The following is a 15,161-nucleotide window of genomic DNA, read 5'->3' on the forward strand; positions in this document are numbered from 1 at the left end:
CTCATTTTTGTCACTGTAACACCATATCTGAAAAAAAGGTGGGAAATATCCTTGCCATGTCTATAACTATTAAAGTCTATAACTTTAAATGTTAAGGTTTATAAGACCTAAAGTTGAAATTTACAAGAGACTATGTCCCTTATCCTCCATTTTTACTATATATATCTTGTTGATCCATCGTTGTTTGTGTGTTGTCTTGGCCATTAGAATGTAAATTTCTTTAGGGAAGAATCATATTTTTAAATTGTTTTTGTGTTCATAGAAATTAGCACAATGTCAGGCATTATAATAGGTGCTTAATAAATGCTTGTTGATTTACTAGTTGTATGTCAATAAGCATTCATTAAGCACCTAATGTTGTGCTAAACCTGAAGATGCAATGAAATATATGAGCAAAATGATTTGTAAATAAATCCCTATATCCATCCATACTGTGTGACTCAACTATGACTTCAAGTCCATCCCGTGTGAAGAAGGGCTTCTTGCAGAGATAGCCACAGACTATTTAAGCCATATCCATTTCTTAACAGGGGCCCTCTTTTGACGCCTCCCCCATTTTCCCACAGTCATGGATTCTAGGACAACATTCTTGCCATCATTTTTCCCTGTGTAATTAACGGCAGTCATCTCAGGCACCTTTTTGTGGTCCTTTGAGTGATCTTTTTTTTCTGATTCTGCTCAGACCAAAGAGCACCATGATTCACAGCTGTACAACATTAAGGATATTGGTGCTAAAACACTGTCCTTTGTTTCAGGAAGAAGTTTCCTGTTGGTAAAAGAACGGAGCACTTCTCTACAAAAGAACTCAGCCTCCTTTCTCCCTTCTGTTCAATGGTGAATCATCCATGCAAGATGCAAAATGATGCACATTTTTTGGACATGGACAATGTAGGGGTTTGTTTTGCTTGGCTATGCTTATGTGACACAAGGGTTTCTTTGTTGTTTCCTTTTAAATTAGGAGTGGAAGGGAGAGAAAATAAATATTAATTGAAAAAATTTCCAATTATCCACACAGGAAAGATCATTAAATGTAGGAAGACTATCTATGTGGCTCACCTACAATAAAATGTATAGCCCATAGAAGTATCTCTCAGTACATATATTTTAGACAGATGCTGCATTGTATCGTAAATTTAACAGCCTCTCTTCTTAGATCCCTAAAATTCCTAAAAATTGGTCCTGTTCTGTGGATTCTTAACTTTTTATCCCAGTATCCTGGGGCATGAATTTCCATGACAAAATGTGTTTTCAGTCTGTGTTCTGAGATCCGAGTTCAAGGTTAGGAAATGGTGTCCATTATAACAGTGCTTCTTAAACTTTTCTCACTCAACTAAGAAATTTTTACATGACCCTGGATGTATAGGTATCTTAAACAGTTATCCAAATCAAACATTTGCTAACAATAAATCACAATGTCACAACCCCCATATTCAGTTATATCATAAACCACAGTTTAAGAAACTGGAATAATATTTAATTCACACATCTGGAACACCAGCTTCCACAACTGGATTTGTTACTCTGTGGTAATTTCACGATTCAGGCATTCCCCCTGAGCAAGGACTGACCATGAATCCTTTTCAGTGTGTTCAGAAACCTCAGGAGCGGGGCTTGATTTGCTATTTTCCATTCTGCCAAGGAGGCCAGCCTCGGGACTGGGTCATGCCATGGGAAAGCAGATCCTGGGCTTTGGAACGGAGACAGTCCCTTCTGTTCTCACCCTCCAAACACACACTTGGAACACAATGAGGAGCGGGAGTGGAAGGACTGGGGAGCAGGGAGAATGTGACTGCCTGCAAGGCCACACAGCTCCTCAGCATGCTGAAAAGATGGAACATAAAAAAAGCCCGAGGCAGGAGCACTCCATTCTTGAAAGCTACCAGAGAGTCGACAGGGAAGACAAATAGATGTTTAGAAAGTTATAACAGAGCACGGAATGCCAACTACACAGAAACAAAGAAGTCCAGCCACTATGGAGCTTCACATTTCTCGATGAAAATCTTAATTTACTGAGTCAACAAGAAAGGCCCGAGGTTCAAGCCACTCCCTTTAGGCACAGAGACAGTGATTCCTCCAGCATTGAATGCACAAGATCAAAAGGAAAATTGGCCCCATGATTGCTCCCACAGAATTGCTCCCCTTTGGAGTGGGTGGAGGAATATTAATAATAAAGATGCATTATGGACTCTGTGGCATAATGGGTAGGGCTTCGAGTCAGAAAAACTTGGGTTTAAATTAAGATATTTATTAGCTCTGTGAGCCTGGCAAGTCATTTAACTTCCAAGGGTGCAGATGACAGGGAGAGAGGGCTCTTGTATTGGGACCTCTGCATAGCTGACCTGGATTTTTCCATTAGTAGCTACCCAAAAAAGCCTGTGCGTTCATGGGAGAAGTAGTCCAGAAATGTTTGGGACCCAGAGGAATTTTCTACTTACAAGCCAGAGAGTAGTAATAATGTCCGTCAGTTCTTTGTCCTATGAGAAACAGTATGGTGCAGAGAGAAAAGTTGGGACTGGAAGACACAAGTGTTGTGGTCTCAATCCTGCCTTTGATACATACTAGCTTGTGTGGTGTGTCTTTGAACCTATTTCTTCATCTATAAAATGGGGATGCTAATACTTGTGTTACCCACTTGTTGGGGCTATGAAAAGGCATCATGATGCTGTGCAGAGAGTCTTCAATTTGGCGTTAGAGAACCTGAGTATGTACATTAATTATTGTTTCATTTTTTTTCTCATTTGTGTTCAATTTTTCATGATCCCATTTAGGGTTTTCTGAAATATGTATTGGAGTTCCTTTTCCAGCTCATTTTACAGATGAGGAAACTGAGGACAATATGGTTAAGTGACTTTCCCAGGATCATACCATTTGTAAGTGTTTGGGGTTGGATTTGAACTCATAAGGATTAGATTTCCTGATTCCAAGTGCAGTGTACTAGCCATTGTACCATCCTGCTCCCCTTAAGAAAATCATAGGGGTGCAGCATTTCAGGATCAAGAGTGAGAGCTGGAAGGGCTCAAGGAATATTTAAAGAGTCCTAGAGATGAAGATAATGTACCTCAGAGAAGTGAAATGACTTTTCGTGTGACAGTAGTAAGTGTCTGAGGCCATATTTGAACTCAGGTCATCCTTATTCCAAGTATAACACCCCTAAATCACCTCTTGTTAGATTCTATTTCCCCAGGTATAGAATGATGGTATGGAATGATAACTCTGACATGCCCCAACTGTCTCACAAGGGGGGAAAGAGCTTTGGAAAGTGTAAGGCTTTATTCAAACATAAACTACTAGGAGTCAGCCTTGGGATTCTTCTCCCCTTGTGACAGAGAAGGGGTCTAAGCTAGTGAGGCAAAGAGGTTTGTTCCAAGTCACACAGAGAAACCATGTCACTGACAATGGAACCCCATGATCCCTTTATTAGCCACCTTAGGCATTCTGACATCCTATATATCAGTCTGACAATCTCATGGAATGTCCAAGCTACGAGGGTGCTTAGAACAGAGAATGTCAGAGCTGGAAGCATTCTTAGAGCACAGGATGTCAGAGCTGGGAGGGCCCTTGGAACACAGAACATTAGAACTAAGAGGGGCCTTAGAACAGAGAACATCAGAGACAGGATGGATTCTTCAGATCCTCACGGGGCTAGTCCTCATTTTCTGGACAACAATGACACCCAAGGAGGTTCAATTTTTGTCAAGATCACATGAGTATAGCAGGGACTTGACCCAGGTTTCCTAACTCCAAGACCAAGGATCTTTCAACTCAGCCAGATGCCTTTGTCCAGGTCTTCTTTACTTTTAGCTTCTCCTGGTGCACAAGCCTTCTCTCTTCAACAGCAGAGCCAGCACAGCTTGGGAAGGCCACCCAAAGACAGAGACCTTATTTATACTTATTTTTTTTCACTGCCTTTCAACTTCCTTCACTGCAGGAAGGCAGGTAGTTCTGAAAATGAGGGCTGAAACCCCAGACTAAACACTTAATCTACCCTGAAGAAAAACGAATGCATCAGAGGCTCTGGAGAGGCTCAGGGGGTCCAAGGGAAGAAGGGATTTTCCCATGCTAAAGAAACAGCCTGGGAGCAGCATCTCAGAAGCTCTAGTACAGTCTGGTGACTGTGTTTCTTTAGAAATGTTAATGATACTGCAAATAGGCATGTCAGAAGCACTTGTAAGCTGTCAGCAAAGCGAGTAGAGGCAGCTGCCTTGGAATTGAGAGACTTGTGTGTACACCACCTCGTCTCCTCTGTAAACAGTAAAGCCCACCAGGACACTAATCCTGTTTACCCTCCCATTGAGGGTGTAGGAGAGGAATGGCCAAGCATCCTATGGAGAGAGGCTGGCCACAGACTCTCTGAACTGCAAGGGCTTTAGACATCCAGTAATAGCCCCCTCTTCCCTTTGACAGATAAATAAATGGGGTCCTGGAGGAGGGGAATGACTTGCTTAAGGTCCTATAGTAAATTATGAGCAGAACCAGGGTTAAGACTTGGTAGGTCACCAATTCCATTCAAAAGTAATAATGGCTACCACTTATTTTTGTACTTTAAGATTTTCCTAGCACTTAACAAACATTATCTTTGTTAATTCTTCTAACAATTCTGGGAGGTAGGTGCTATTGGTATCCCTATTTTACATTTAGGGAAACTGAGGCAAACAGAGGTGATTTGCCCAAGATCACATAACGTGAGGAAGTATTTGAACTTAGGTCTGGTACCCTATCCACTGAGCCCCCCAGCGACCTTCTTGTTCAATGATCTTTTTGCTTTATCTCTCAGGATATTTCAGGTCTGACCTCCTCACTCTGTCAGATGAGAGAAACAGGATCCTCCTTTAGAGCTTGGCTCCAACCCACCTTTCCAGTTTTATTTTACATTCCTCCTCCCCCAGACTCTGGCCTTCTTAGTCTTTCTGGCACCTCCTGGCTTCTGTCTCCAATCCTTTGTACTGACCATCCCCCATTCTTGCCTTCCCCAGCACCTCATCCTGGAATGCCCTCCCTCCTCATGGCTGCCCTTAACCTTCAGGAGTCATCTTCTGAATGATGGCTTTCCTGCTCTGCCCAGTTGCTAATCCACTTCCTTCTTGACTTTGTCCATACATACATACACGTTTGTATGTATAGATGGGTATACATGTGTGTAGTGTATGAGTATATAGGCATATGTGCATATGCATGCATACATATAGGTGCATATGTATATATGTGTATATATTTCTATAGACATATATGTTTATTCTTACGCATATATTGTAGTTTCCCTTGATATAATGTAAGCTCTTTGAGGGCAGGAACAATTTCATATTTGTTTGTGTATCCCTAATGCCTGACACATAGTAGATGCTTAATTAGTTCTTCTCGATTGACTGGATTTTAATTGATCCTTTTATCATGGAAGCTAGCTGTCCATAAAGGGTCTCTGACTCCACGACTGTGGAGGTGACTTCTAAAAAGTGACCTGGTTTGGCTGGGGGTGGAGATGTGTGGATGGCGAATGTGGTTCTAGGAAAGACCCACATCTCAGCATTCATTGCAGGCCCACTGGCAGCTGCTTCTGCCTTTTCCCTCAGTTATTGCCCTGCTCACATTCTCTGTTCCAGCATAACTTTTTTCTTGGAACTTGCCATGATGTATGCTTTCTCCAAGTCTAGTTGAGCCTTTCCTAGCTCCATCTTTCAGAATCGTTCTCTCCTTTCAAGGCAGTCTCTTTTATCTCTCCCAAACAAATATGTTCTCCCCATCTTTAAATCATCAGAGATCTCTTTGCTGGGATCTTTTCCTTACCCTTATCATCCTACCTATCTTTTACCATCCACTACACATAAGTATTCTCTACTCTAACTCCTCTAGGACTCCCTTTAGTAGATTGTAAGTTTCTTAAGAAGAGAGATCCTGTTATTTTTTTTTTAATTGGTAATCCCCAGGGCCTTTGTTTCAGGGTTTCCCTTCTTGGCCTTCTCCCCACCATGTCATCCTCATTCTGTCCACCAGAACCTCAGAATCTGATAAGTGTTTTTTCTCCCTTATTATGCTAGGGCCCATGCCTCTGAGTCACCTCCCCAGGGATATCTTCCTACCTTACTGGATCCTCCCCATCTCTACTTTTTGGTTTCTCCCTATGTTCTGTTTTCCCTGATCAGCAGTAAGTACATTGAAGGCAGGGATTCTCTTATTTGTTTTTATATACAAAGTGCCTTGTAATAAGCTTTTAATATACATTTTATTTGTCTTCATCCTTTTAACACATTATCCTTGCAATTCTATTGCATGGCTAAGAGTCTTAGTAAAGTTCAATCCCCAAGGAAATTAATTTGAGAATCCAGAGGTTCCCAATTACTCCAGAGAGCAATAAGGACACATGGCAAATAATTAAACAGGGGAACAGAATTAACTGACCTTTTTGCCAGCCTAGAATGTATTCCCTCTTTGCCTCAATCACTCAGAAGCCTTGGTTTCCCTCAAGATTTCACCCAAGTACCATCTGCTAGGAGAAGTCTCTCAATCTTGTCCAATTGCTTTCAATTTCCTGGCCCCTGTTTTGTATATATCTACATATGGACATGAGTTTCCCAATTGAAATCAGCTCCTTGTAAGCAAGGATCATATCATTTTTTTCTCTTGTACCTCTAAGTATGTAGCAGGTTTTTAATAAATGTTTATTGAGGAATAATCAATGTCAAAGAAAGGCATCGATAGAAAAGATGATAGATACAGAGGGAAGATAAATAATGATGGATACTTAACATGTTTCACTGGTATTCAAAATTCAAAGAAGCATGAGGATAATCTTCCAACAACTGCATCGAGTGGACTTCTTGTGGTAAATTTATGGAAGGATATACTGGGAATACAAACTGGCCATATTCGATCTTTAGAGGAAATGATTACATTGAAGATATCACATAGTAATAATAGAATATAGCCAGTGCCTACCTAGTGACCTGCCCATCATAGGCATTTAATCTACATGTGATGGTTTGAAATAATGTAAGAACACTCCAATCAATGTATCGAATTATGGCTGTGGGAATCCTCCTGCCTATTTCTTTTTCCTTTCTTTTCTTTTTTTCCCTCCCTTCTTTCTTCCTCTTCTTTTCTTCATTTACTTCTTTCCTTTCCTCCCTTTCTTCCTTTTCTACCTTCCTTCCTTCCTCTCACATCTCCCTCCCTTCCTCCTTTCCTTCCTTTCCTTTTTCCTTTTTCCCTCCCTCCTCCTGCCCTCTCTCCCTTCCTTCCTCTCTCCCTCTTTCCCTCCCTCCTTCCCTTAATTAATTCCTTCCTTTCTTCTTTTCCTCCTTCTTTCCTTTCTTCCTTCCTTTTCCTACCTTCTTTGCTTGCCTCCTTGTTTCCTTCCTCCCTCTCCTTTCCTTTTGAAAGTTTTAACCAAGGCAATCTTACTGGTGACCAAAAGTACTCAGTTACTTCCCCCCTCTCCATATTAGGAGAACCAGCCCTGATTTCTGTGTGTGTGTGTGTGTGTGTGTGTGTGTGTGTGTGTGTGTGTCTCTCTCTCTCTGTCTCTGTCTCTCTCTCTGTGTGTCTCTGTCTCTCTCTGTCTCTCTCTCTCTCTCTGTCTCTGTCTCTCTCTGTGTGTCTCTGTCTCTGTCTCTCTCTGTCTCTCTGTCTCTGTCTCTGTCTCTCTCTGTCTCTCTGTCTCTGTCTCTGTCTCTCTCTGTCTCTCTCTCTCTCTCTCTCTCTCTCTCTCTCTCTCTCTCTCTCTCTCTCTCCCCCCCTCTGTCTCTGTGTGTGTCTCTGTCTCTGTCTGTCTGTCTGTCTCTCTGCCTCTGTGTTTCTCTGTCTCTCTCCCCCCCAGAATGAATAGTTAAGTGAAATGCCAGGTATCAGTTCAACAAATATTTACCATTGGACAAACGTGCAGGGTAGAAAGTTCAGTAGCAGAGGCTGGTAAGCTACTCTTCCTGGAACTCCCAGGCTAATATTGTTATGATTTAGTCATTTCAATCATGTCTGATTCTTTGTGACCTTATTTGGACTTTTCTTGGCAAAGATACTTGAGAGGTTTATTATTTCCTTCTGCAATTCATTTTACAGATGAGGAAACTGAGGCAAACAGGGTTAAATGACTTGCTCAGGGTCACACAGTAGTAAATGTCTGAAGCTGGATATATATATATATATATATATATATATATATATATATATATATATATATATATATATATATATATATATATATATATATGCATATATATATGTATATATCAAGAGACTATATACACATATATATGGAGTATATATATACATACACATAAGTTTATATTTATGCATATGCTTACACACATACACATACACACACATACACATGAAGTTCATGGGCCCCAGTTTTGTCCAATTCTATCAGTTAAGTTACAAGGAAATTGAGGCTCAAGGAAGAAAATGACTTGTCTGATTTTTTAATAAATGGCAGAGACCGAATTCAAACTCAGAACCTCTAGTTTCAAATCCACCATTTTTTCCCATTGCCCCATGCTGCCTCCACTCCCAGTCCCTGCCAAACACTCAAGGTTTTTAGAGAGATTTACCAGGTCCAGTTACAATTTCACCAAACTGTCCTTTGTTGGTACAATTGAATGAACAAATTGAAAAAACAAGGCAAACCTTATATTCAACAAAAGCATCTGGACTTGCTAAATTGAGGATTCCATTAAAAGAAGCAATACTAGGTTCCTATGGAACCCTTAACTGTAATTCTCCTTTTCCCTGATAAAGTATTGATGCTAAGCAGCAGTCTTGTCCTACTTTCTCAGCCTAAGGGAGCCAACTCTCAATTATCCATGGTCACTGAGTGTAGAACCAGAGAAGGAAGAAGTCTATGGATAATGGAAATCCACAGATAATCCTCCAATTCATAATAAGCTCACGGCACTGGAAAGAACTTTAAATGTCTTCCGTTCCAAGTTTTTAATCTTATAGGGAAGTAAAGTGAGATCCACAAAGATGATTTGCCCTAAATTATATGAGCAGCAGAGCCAAGGTATGACTTCTCTAATAATAGAAGCTTCTTTCCGTTGCTCCATACTACATCTAAAAATATATATAAGCTAATGGTTTCTAACTCTCCAGCATGTGCATTACCAAAGTGATAACCTCATTGACATTTATGCTATCAGTCACTAGTAAATAGGGAGCTTTTGGTCTTCGCCCCCTTGTGGTCCCCAGATTAAAAACACAAGAGTTGGACTACATGACCTCTGTTGCTCTGAAATCCTCTTCACTTTTGATGAGGATCTCCACAACTTCCAAAGAGATTAGAAGGAGCAGGGAAGTCTAAAATATAGTGGGAGATAGTGATGGAGAAGACCCCAGGCAGAATAACCTAAAAATTGGAAGCTTCTATAATAATCTGGAATTGATGTGCTATATCACAGATTTAAGGGTAGAAGGGACCTCAGAAGGTTGATCTCCTCTTTTTTTATAGATGAGGAAGGATTTGCCAAGAATGTAAAGTGACTTGCCCAAAATTATTTGGGTAATAAATGTCAGGGATGGGATATAAATTTCAATTCTCTCCCCAGTGACATCTCATCCAACCTTTTCACTTTACAGATGAGGAAACTGAGGTCCAGTTTTCACTCATTTTGGAATTTTTTAGTTTCTCCATCATCATACCCCATAGTAAATTCATCATTGGGAAGCCTCATCATTCAATTAGCCTTGTCACTCACACCTTGGGTAGCTAGGTGGATTGTAGAGTGCATACTGAAGTTAGGAAGACTCATCTTCATGAGTTCAAATCTGGCCTTAGATACTTACTAGCTTTATGACTCTAAGCTAATAACTTAACCCTGTTTGCCTAAGGAGAAGGAAATGGCCAAGATCTTTGCTGAGAAAACCCAAATCATGAGGATTATGATCTTCATCATGAAGAGTCAGACATGACTGAACAGCAACAGGAACAATACATTTTATCAATGCCCTTTGATCTTCTAACTCTGAGTGGATAATGGAATCATACACTTCCCAATTTAAGGAGGGAAACAGAATTGAGATCTCATCAGATTTCTCCTCATCTCCTACTGAGTTGTGCTTACTTTGGATTTCTTTGTTTTCTTCTCCATGTCGGTATAGCAGGTACTTTTCCCCACCTCTTTTCAGCTTTTATGTATCTTCTTCCCATTGAATTGTAAGCTCTTTGAGGCAGGAACTATCCTTTTTCATATTTGTCTTTCCAGCACTTAGCACAATGCCTGGCACATAGATACTTAATAAATGTTTATATATTATGAATTTTTCAATGGATAAATTTAATTTATGGTTATTATAATAATGCTAATTTGATACTGATTTGAAAAATCCAAGGTCATTCAGGCAGTAAGCAACAAGATTTAAGTCTTGAACCCAGATATTCTTCTGCCTCTTAATTGAATCCTGCCAAATGGTTCAAAGGAAAAAGACTGGGAATGAAGTCTCTGCACCTGCTGCTTTCTTTATTCTTGCTGCTTTTTATATCCTTGGTTTTTTTGGTGTTTTGTGTGTGTGTGTGTGTGTGTGTGTGTGTGTGTGTGTGTGTGTGAAACCTCCCCATCCATTGCTAACATACTTCTCTAACCTCTCAGTGCATCTCTGGAAACAGCCTCAGGTGATGTGCTAGGAATCTAAAATTGTGAGTCAGTTCCTTCAAGACTCCTCCAACTGTCTAATGCAAGCACAGATATACTCTGGCTACAACCTTTCACGGTTCCCTGGACTGAGGGGGAGGCTTGAACAAAACGCATTTTGACATGGGTTTCTAAGCTGCTGTTCCAGTCCTGAGTGTCACCATCCAAAGCCCAGAACTTGCATGGAAGATTTTATTTCTTTTTCCATTCGTTACCAATGAGGGGATCAGGCAGGATAACCTTAAAGGTCCTTTCCAGACTGATGTTTCTCTTCTATTCCTGAAGGGTTATTTACAGCTTATCAGCTATGGGAGAAAGAGCTCTTGATTGAAATCCCAGCCAAATGGAAATCTTGTTTATGTGCTTTGACCTTAGCTAACACTGATTTTAAAAAAATCCTCCAGCTAGAATGAACCTCCGCAGAATCTTTCAGAGGAGACAAAATGCTTCTTATCATTGATGCTCAATTCAATTCATTTTGGCAGAAGTTATTTGTGGCCTTACTATGTGTCAGGCTCTGTGTTAGGCATGGAAAATACAAAGACAAAAAATAGCCCTTGCTCCCAGATCACTTACATCTCATATTATATGTTAAAGCTGGAAGGGCCCTTCCATAGAATGAGGGAAAGCAACATTTAGACAGATAAGGACATACAAAATAAATTCAAGATAAACAAAGAAGGAATTTTTGGTGGTAGAGTAGAGTAGGAAATTAACTCTTGTAGAAAGTGACGTTTGAGCAATCTTTCAAGGGAATTAGGCAGTCCAAAAGATAGAGCCCAGCATCCAGTACAAAGTCAGGAGACACTGGGGATGGAATGTTGAATGCTGGGAACAGCATGGAGGCCAGTTTGACAGGAGTACAGTGGGCTGGACTTATAATCTCTGATGCTCCTTCTAATTCTGTCAATGATCATTCAGTCCAATCCTCTCGGGTTACAAGGGCAAAAATTGCGTTTCATAGAAAGAAAAGTGACTTGATAAAAACACCTAGCAAATTAGCAGCAGGACTTGACTTGGGTTTTTTCACCATATCACACTGATTCCTCTCCATTCCTTACACTGCATGGTATGTGCACCTAAATACTTGGGGCTGACTGGAAAACACGTGCACCTAGTTCTTAACCTAGACCTAGAATCTTAAAATTGTAAGAACACTTACCAATATTGTGAAGATTCTGATTTGCAAGACTAAATGACACTGAGTTCAAATTCTGCCTTAAACAGTTATTAGCTATGTAAACCTGGGCAAGTCACTTAACTACTGTCTGCCACAGTTTCCTCTCCTATAAAATGAGGAGGGTTGATCAGATTCAATGACCTCCCAAGTCTCTTCTAAATCTAAATCTCTAACCCAATTTAATTTCTTTCTAGGTACTGCCAAATTCAGGCAAAATGCCACTTAATGTGCCATAAAGAGTAGAACACTGGTTTATGATCTGAATGAATAGGTTTCTCCATAAATACTTTTTAAAGTATAGTCTATGAAATCATTGAGTTTGAAGAGATTGTAAGTCCATAGAAGCAGTCATTTGTCCATTGTCCATGGACAAATGTCACAAAGTGAGTGAGAGGAAGAGTTGGGACAAGGTAATCCATGAACAAAGCCTACCTGGGGATCAGAGAGCCGAGAAATGTCAGGGTAGAGGTAAAACTTGATCCCTTCAGAAGCTCCAGGCAGTGTCACTCCTCGAATGAGAAGAATCAAAAGCATGATGTAGGGGAATGTGGCAGTGACATACACGACCTGTCCAAGAGAAGAAAAAAAATTAGAGAGGCTTTTCCCCCAATAGTTTAATTCAAGAAAAGTCATTGAATATAAACTCATTGATATAAACTATTTGAAAAAATAGGGGATGAAGGAGTCCTACCAAACTCCTTTTATGACACAGACATGGTACTGATACCTAAACCAGGTAGATCGAAAACTGAGAAAGAATATTATAGACCAATCTCCTTAATGAATATTGATGCTAAAATCTTAAATAAGATATTAGCAAAAAGACTTCAGAAAATCATCTCCAGGATAATACACTATGATCAAGTAGGATTTATTCCAGGAATGCAGGGCTGGTTTAATATTAGGAAAACTATTAATATAATTGACCATATTAATAATCAAATTAATAAGAACCATATGATCATCTCAATAGATGCAGAAAAAGCATTTGACAAAATCCAACATCCATTCCTACTAAAAACTCTTGAAAGTATAGGAATAAATGGACTATTCCTTAGAATAATCAGGAGCATATATTTAAGACCTTCAGTAAGCATAATATGCAATAGAAATAAACTGCAACCTTTCCCAGTAAGATCGGAGTGAAACAAGGTTGCCCACTATCACCATTACTATCCAATATAGTACTAGAAACGCTAGCCTCGGCAATAAGAGCCGAGAAAGAGATTCAAGGAATTAGAGTAGGAAATGAGGAAATTAAACTATCACTTTTTGCAGATGACATGATGGTATACTTAGAGAACCCCAAAGACTCTGCTAAAAAGCTACTAGAAATAATTCAAAATTTCAGCAAAGTGGCAGGATACAAAATAAATCCACATAAATCCTTGGCATTTTTATATATCACTAACAAAATGCAACAGCAAGAGATACAAAAAGAAATTCCATTCCAAACAAATGTTGAGAGTATAAAGTATTTGGGAATCCATCTACCAAAGAAAAGTCAGGAATTATATGAGAAAAATTACAAAACACTTGCCACAAAAATAAAATCAGATTTAAATAATTGGAAAGACATTCAGTGCTCTTGGATAGGCCGAGCGAATATAATAAAGATGACAATACTCCCCAAACTAATCTATTTATTTAGTGCTATACCAATCAGACTCCCAAGAAACTATTTCAATGACCTAGAAAAAATAACAACAAAATTCATATGGAAGAATAAAAGGTCGAGAATTGCAAGGGAACTAATGAAAAAAAACTCAGAGGAAGGTGGTCTAAGTGTACCTGATCTAAAGCTATATTATATAGCAGCAGTCACCAAAACCATTTGGTATTGGCTAAGAAATAGACCGGTAGATCAGTGGAACAGATTAGATACAAAGGACAAAAAAGGGTACATCTATAGCAATCTAATCTTTGACAAACCCAAAGATACCAACATTAGGGACAAAAATTCATTATTCAGAAGAAACTGTTGGGAAAACTGGAAATTAGTATGGCAGAAATTAGATATGGATCCACACTTAACACCATATACCAAGATAAGATCAAAATGGGTCCATGATTTAGGCATAAAGAGGGAGATAATAAATAGATTAGAGGAACAGAGGATAATCTACCTCTCAGACTTGTGGAGGAGGAAGGAATTTATGACCAGAGGAGAACTAGAGATCATTATTGATCACAAAATAGAAGATTTTGATTACATCAAACTAAAAAGTTTCTGTACAAATAATACTAATGCAAACAAGATTAGAAGGGAAGTAACAAATTGGGAAAATATTTTTAAAAACAAAGGTTCTGACAAAGGTCTCATTTCCAAAATATATAGAGAACTGACCCTAATTTATAAGAAACCGAACCATTCTCCAATTGATAAATGGTCAAAGGATATGAACAGACAATTCTCAGAGGAAGAAATTGAAACTATATCCACTCACATGAAAGAGTGTTCCAAATCACTATTGATCAGAGAAATGCAAATTAAGACAACTCTGAGATACCACTACACACCTGTCAGATTGGCTAAGATGACAGGAACAAATAATGATGAATGTTGGAGGGGATGTGGGGAAACTGGGACACTAATACATTGCTGGTGGAGTTGCGAAAGAATCCAGCCATTCTGGAGAGCAATCTGGAATTATGCCCAAAAAGTTATCAAACTGTGCATACCCTTTGACCCAGCAGCGCTACTACTGGGCTTATATCCCAAAGAAATACTAAAGAACGGAAAGAGACATATATGTGCCAAAATGTTTGTGGCAGCTCTTTTTGTAGTAGCTAGAAATTGGAAGATGAATGGATGTCCATCAGTTGGAGAATGGTTGGGTAAATTATGGTATATGAAGGTTATGGAATATTATTGCTCTGTAAGAAATGACCAGCAGGAGGAATACAGAGAGGCCTGGAGAGACTTAAACCAACTGATTCTGAGTGAAATGAGCAGAACCAGAAGATCACTGTACACTTCAACAACAATACTGTATGAGGATGTGTTCTGATGGAAGTGGAAATCTTCAACATAAAGAAAAACCAACTCACTTCCAGTTGATCAATGATGGACAGAGGTAGCTACACCCAGAGAAGAAACACTGGGAAGTGAATGTAAATTGTTAGCACTAATATCTGTCTGCCCAGGTTACATGTACCTTCGGAATCTAAAGTTTATTGTGCAACAAGAAAATGATATTCACACACATGTATTGTATCTAGACTATATTGTAACACATGTAAAATGTATGGGATTGCCTGTCATCAGGGGAGGGAATAGAGGGAGGGGGGGATAATTTGGAAAAATGAATACAAGGGATAATATTATAAAATATATATATACATAATTAAAAAAAAAAAAAAGA

General features: G+C 39.3%; 1 protein-coding gene across 1 annotated transcript in view; it reads right to left on the reverse strand.

Annotated features, from left to right (window-relative positions):
* SLC6A11 (solute carrier family 6 member 11) overlaps positions 1-15,161 on the reverse strand; it is a 165,068-nt gene that overhangs the window by 58,657 nt on the left and 91,250 nt on the right. Inside the window, exon 6 of the mRNA XM_074283907.1 lies at positions 12,229-12,363. Coding sequence (XP_074140008.1) covers positions 12,229-12,363 — 135 coding nt within the window. The remainder of the gene's footprint in view (positions 1-12,228; positions 12,364-15,161) is intronic.

The sequence above is a fragment of the Sminthopsis crassicaudata genome, chromosome 1, assembly GCF_048593235.1.
Source record: "Sminthopsis crassicaudata isolate SCR6 chromosome 1, ASM4859323v1, whole genome shotgun sequence".
Lineage (NCBI taxonomy): Eukaryota > Metazoa > Chordata > Mammalia > Dasyuromorphia > Dasyuridae > Sminthopsis > Sminthopsis crassicaudata.